Below are 6,051 nucleotides of genomic sequence, written 5' to 3'. Positions count from 1 at the left end.
GGGGGATGCACATGATGGTGCCGGCTATGTGCACGATGTGGGGGGATGTACATGAGCCGGGAGTGATTATGATGATATTGATGTTTGTCTATGTAATTATGCATATCTAGATTTATGAAATGAAAGCTCATGAATGTGATATATGGTTGACATATATGTGAAATTTGACACATTGTACTTTGAGAATTTCCATTAGTTTTATGTTGATTTTGTTAGTTTAGCAGGATGGCTTTTTGTTGCGTGAGAGAAAATGTTTCTCTTGTTGCTCTGTTTTCGCTGCAGTGAAAGTCATGCTTGCTGCAGCAAGAAACTCTCGGGTTTGAGGACCTTTCACCAGAACTGGTTCTCGCTGCAACGAAAAACTTTCTGTTTCTGGGTAACAATTTCGCTGCAACGAAAAACTTTCTGTTTTGTCTCCTATCTTGTTCAATTGCTGCCCTATTTTTACTTCTTTGCTACCATATCTGAGTATGGACTTCCAACATTTAGGACAAAATGAGTTAAGTTTAAAATGAGGGATTTTTAATATGAATGGAACTAAATTGCATTGTTTTGAAACAAGTGCATCATGATTTTAAATTCTCTCTTGTTGTTGTTGCTTGTTCCCTTCCTTGATCACTCACTGGGTTTATACTCACCATTTTCAAATTCATGTTTTCAGATCACGAGGCAGCCGATAACTAGGACGAGGTGTCCTTGTAGACCTGTGTCCATCTTTTGGTAGGTGTCTCGGCATTCGGTAGTTGTATATTCATCTGAGTCACTCCGCTGGAAGTCGAGTGTTATTTTGTTTTGTATAGACGAGCTTAATGTAAATTATTAGAATACATGTTGTAGACATTGTATGTAAAATTTTTAAGGAGTAATGCTAGTACGAGTTGGCAATGTATATCACTATTTTGATTCAAAATTATGAAATATGACTTAGTGATATTAGATGAAATTATAAGTAAGATAAATAATAGGCTTACTTGGGTTTAGTGGATTACGTCCATTGGACCCTTGCGCCGTCATGACCCGAAATTTGGGTCGTGACATTAACTATTTATATTTTATACATTATAGTTTAATATTTAGTATTATAAACTTAAATATAATGAAATAAGAGTATTAGATGTTGACTACAATAATTTTTTAATTATTTATATTGAGAAAAACAAGACTTTAAAACAAAATAGATGATAAGTTTCTTACAAATAATTTAATTGTTTATATAAATAATTTAATTATTTATATTAAAAAAGATATTGTTATCGTCGAATAAATTTTTTTTAGAACACTATTATAAATTTTTTTCTTTTTGTTTCTTTTGATTTACATGTTATATAAAATTATTATTTATTATAAATTTTTTGATTATTAATAATTAAATTTAATATATTAACTTTAAAAATTTTTTAACTTTTATTCTTCTTATCTTTTGACCACCCCAAATAAAAGTTGACTAGCTCCACCCCACTTGCAAGTATCCAAATTCAAAATAACTCAAATTTAATATGATTTAAACTCAAAAATCTGATCCGAAATTAATTTGAACCATCATTATAACCCAAAATGAATCCAAACCATTCTATTGAACCTAAACCCACCAAGCACCTTGAGCTAGATAACATGTATAATTCCGATGGTTTCTAGCTACCTATTACCATGCTTTAGTACTCTAGCGATTATCAAAATTTTGGCTCAACTCACCAACCAAAAGAAAATACAAAATTCTTGTGAACATCTAAATGAAAATGTAACCCAGAAGAGATGATTTCCAATTCGGCCCTTGGATCCCAAGGTTTGAAAAAACACGAGATCCAAGTGCAATATCGAAACAGTACGCTCATCCGCACAAATGGCAGTCAGAAATAATATGAACTTTAGCATCCAGCGTTTTGAAGGAAAAATGTACACATCCGCCTCCTATTTCCCCTTATTAAATAACAAGAAAAATGCGGGCTTGGCAAAACACGCTCCAATCCTATTCCTCTTTCACACTCTGGAGTAACATCATCAAAACATAAACCAAAAACATCCTGGTACATTTGATCTCAAAAAATGAACGTCCTGTTGCTGGCATTGCCAACACCACCTAGATTATTTTCGCAATTATCCAGAAGGAGACAAGAAAGGTATGTAAAAAGATTAATTAGGCTGCAGACTCCTTGGCGATCTTATCTGCCTTAGCAATGACTTCCTCAATCCCTCCAACCATGTAAAAAGACTGCTCTGGAAGGTCATCATACTTTCCATCCAGCACTCCCTGTACAAATCAAGACCATTGGGAATGCTATCAAATACCATACACAATTTAAATGCTGACTCATGTATAAATGACTACAAAATGCACATAGCCAGGAGAGTAATAAGATAGATGTTCTTGATCAAGATAAGTTCTGATCAGAAACGTTTTGAACAATCTTTTCTTCCACTTATCATCGAATTCTCATTCATGAAACAGCTCTGAATATGGACATGTAACTTGAAGCAAATTCACATGCCATATAGCCCACTTTGTAATATCTAAACCACAAGTTGGCAAGCATCAGCCCACAAAAACCACGAAAATTAGCATATTATCTCACTACCCGGACTGGGGTTAGCTATATAAATAACATTGCACCATTTTGCTCTATTTTAAAGACAATATTACCTATGTATCACCCACATATATGACAAACAATAACTTAGGCACTTTATATAACATCTGCTGATGCATTCAACAAACTTTAAATGCTACACTTGTTTTCATAATAAAGGATATAATACCACGTATCAGCCTATTATAAGAAATTAATCACTTGCTCATACACATCTTCACACATGATGGTTCATTAAGCAAGTCCAGCGAGGAGAAAATCATACCTGGAAGCTGGCAATGCTCTCCTTCAACTCAACATACTTGCCAGGGGCACCAGTGAATACTTCTGCCACATGGAAAGGCTGGCTCAAAAACCTTTGGATTTTACGAGCACGTGCAACAGTCAACTTATCATCTTCACTAAGCTCATCCATCCCCAAAATGGCAATAATATCCTGCAAGTTCTTGTAGTTTTGGAGAACCTTCTGCACACCACGAGCAGTATTGTAGTGTTCCTCACCCAAAATATGAGGGGAAAGCATACGAGATGTAGAATCCAAAGGATCCACGGCAGGGTAAATACCAAGCTCAGAGATCTGATAAAAAAGAAAACAAGTTTTATGAGCAAAAACCAACAAGTAACAAAAGAGTGACATCAGATACAGCACCTCCTCAACAGCTGCATATAGATGTGTATCATACCTGCCGAGACAACACAGTTGTTGCATCCAAGTGAGCAAAGGTTGTTGCAGGAGCTGGATCTGTCAAATCATCAGCAGGCACATAAATAGCTTGCACGGAAGTGATAGAACCTTTCTTTGTGGTGGTAATACGCTCTTGAAGACCTCCAAGATCTGTAGCCAAAGTCGGTTGGTAACCGACAGCAGATGGAATACGACCAAGCAACGCAGACACTTCAGAGTTTGCCTGAAGGGCGCAAAAGCACAAGCAAACCATCAGCAACATGCAACAGCTGAAATTGTTTCAAAAGCTTCCACAATAAGCCATCTTACCTGAGTAAAACGGAAAATGTTGTCAATAAAGAGAAGCACATCCTGCCCTTCAGCATCACGGAAGTGTTCAGCCACAGTCAAACCAGTAAGGCCAACACGAGCACGGGCACCAGGGGGCTCATTCATTTGACCATAGACAAGAGCGCACTTGCTGTCTGCCTGCAATGAAAGAAAAAAATATATAACAAGGATAAGATAAAAAAAATAAAGAAATGCAGGCAAGATAAATAATATACATGGTACTTACCTGCTTGTCACCTAGCTTAATGACACCACTCTCAATCATTTCTCTGTACAAGTCATTACCCTCTCTAGTTCGTTCTCCAACACCAGCAAACACTGAGAAACCACCTAAGTACAGAAACACGTAATATTAAGAATAATAAACAAAGTACAATGCAGAAGCCAGCCACAAATATAATGTATAACCAACCATGAGCTTTGGCAACATTGTTGATAAGTTCCATAATAAGCACTGTCTTGCCTACACCAGCACCACCAAAAAGCCCAATCTTTCCTCCTCTTTGATACGGTGCAAGGAGGTCAACAACCTGTAAAAGAAAACAAGAGAAGAAAATTTTGAACCTTGCAACAAATTGTCATCTACATTCAGATGATAGAAAATATGTGAATTTTCATCCTGATACAGCATAGCATCCTTTGACAAAAGAAAAAAGCGATACAACATAGCATCAAAGAAATACAGAATTGTGAGTAATTATTAGTACCTTAATACCAGTGACAAGGATCTGCTGTTCAGTAGCTTGATCCACAAAAGCTGGTGCTTCTCTGTGAATGGGCAAGTAGTGGTCGGTTTCTGTCAAAAATTTAAACAGTCAGTTGGACATTTGCAAAAGTAAACTACAAAGTAAACTGCTCAAATGAAATAGTTCTTACTGAGTTCGCCTTTCTCATCAATAGGCTCTCCAATAACATTTATGATACGACCTAGAGTAGCTCTACCAACAGGCACCTGACAATAAAATGCCAACACAATTAAGAAGTTATAGAAATTCAAATAAGCTAGATAAGCACAAAATGGTAAAATGCCCATCAAATGCAAGGACTAAAAAAGCAGAAACCAAAGAAAACAGGAAAATGACTAGCTCAATAAATGAGGGAAACATCAAGAGCTTGAGCAAAATACCTAAATCATTGTGAACCACTTCACAAGGACTAAAAAAGTAGAAGCCAAAATAAAAGGAAAATGACTAGCTCAAGAAACGAGGGAAGCATTAAGAGCTTGAGTGAAATACCAAAAAGATGGTGAACCATTTCAAAGAAAAAGCCATTTTTAAGAACATCTTTATTAATTCAAAAGGCAACATCAGCTGAAGCAAAAATGAATATCATTTAGGTAAAATTTCAAAAATTTTCACTTGGGTAGCTGACAAAGTGATGAACAAGTAATGGATTTTGGTTAGATGCCCAATAGTTTTGAAACAACATACACTGAAAAATGACTGAAAAAGAGTAACTGTTTGCTTGTTTAACCACAAATTTCTTACTTTTTCCAGATCTGATTCCGGTAAAACATAACTCACATCTACAAAACTAATCAGATCTCCGTCCACATTTCACTTCAATTTCATATTTCTAGATTCCAAGCACCAAAACAAAGCAACGCAAAACAGACAAGAAATTTCTAATAAAATCTCATTATTTTCACCTAAAGAATAAAACAATTAAAGAGAAGAGAATCTTTACAGTGATAGGAGATCCGGTGTTGAGCACGCGCTGCCCTCTAACAAGTCCCTCCGTCCCATCCATAGCAATGGTCCTAACCATGTTCTCACCCAAGTGCTGTGCCACTTCCAGCACAAGCCGGATCGAGTGGTCCATCACTTCTAGAGCCGTCAAAATCGGAGGTAAACCTTCATCGAATCTCACATCGACAACGGCACCGATCACTTGACAAACCTGACCAATGGCTCCGGCTCCAGTGAACTCATCGGTGATCTTCCCTCCGCCCCCTTTCTTGGCAGGAGGAGGCTGCGACGGAGCAGGAGAAGCGGCTGCAGCCGCAGATGTGGCGTAATCAGCTACGCGCGTGAGGAAGTACCCGCATGGAGAAGGGCGGCGCGTGGGCGAAGGTGAAGACAGGCGAGGGTTAGGGCTTGAAGATTTGGAGAGAGATCGGCGAGAAGTAGAGCGGAGGAGAGAAGAGAGGACTCGACGTGAAGCCATAGATTAGGGCTTCGAGAGAGACGCTAGGGTTTGATGAGAAGAGCTTTTTCGGGAGAGGGAGAGAGAGATTAGCTTGTTGTTATAGGTCTCAGAGACTCCTGGGTTCTTTTTACTGTTTTACTGTGTGGAATATTCTTTTTTTCGGGTTTTTACTTCTAGTTTCACTTTTTCGAATTTTTACTTCCTTTCCAGGGGATGAGACGCCGTCGTTTATACCACTAATTTCGGAGAAACTCCCACGATTTGTTGGTTTATCTGGCATTCTATTTGCTTTCCGTCAAGTTC

At 37.6% G+C, this 6,051-nt stretch overlaps 1 protein-coding gene across 1 annotated transcript; it reads right to left on the bottom strand.

The window, feature by feature from the left end:
- LOC18609100 (ATP synthase subunit beta, mitochondrial) lies at positions 1,734-5,826 on the bottom strand. Its single transcript, XM_007044079.2, has 9 exons — positions 5,287-5,826; positions 4,477-4,552; positions 4,308-4,396; positions 4,013-4,130; positions 3,827-3,930; positions 3,580-3,738; positions 3,269-3,493; positions 2,851-3,162; positions 1,734-2,248 (listed from the first exon to the last, which is right to left on the bottom strand). The coding sequence occupies exons 1-9, from the start codon at positions 5,764-5,766 to the stop codon at positions 2,135-2,137; spliced, it is 1,677 nt and encodes a 558-aa protein (XP_007044141.1). The 5' UTR covers positions 5,767-5,826; the 3' UTR covers positions 1,734-2,134.

The sequence above is a fragment of the Theobroma cacao genome, chromosome 2 (assembly GCF_000208745.1).
Source record: "Theobroma cacao cultivar B97-61/B2 chromosome 2, Criollo_cocoa_genome_V2, whole genome shotgun sequence".
NCBI classification, from domain to species: Eukaryota; Viridiplantae; Streptophyta; class Magnoliopsida; order Malvales; family Malvaceae; genus Theobroma; species Theobroma cacao.
The sequence above is the reverse complement of the archived record's forward strand: the minus strand, read 5'-3'. Positions and strand labels throughout refer to the sequence as shown.

Bases quoted from the DNA above. Each gene is read 5' to 3' on its own strand.
- LOC18609100 (XM_007044079.2), bottom strand. From the start codon at position 5,766: ATGGCTTCACGTCGAGTCCTCTCTTCTCTCCTCCGCTCTACTTCTCGC. The intron at 4,553-5,286 runs GTAAAGATTCTC...TTTTATTGTCAG, and splicing joins ACACCGGATCTCCTATCACT to GTGCCTGTTGGTAGAGCTAC. The intron at 4,397-4,476 runs GTAAGAACTATT...AATTTTTGACAG, and splicing joins TGATGAGAAAGGCGAACTCA to AAACCGACCACTACTTGCCC.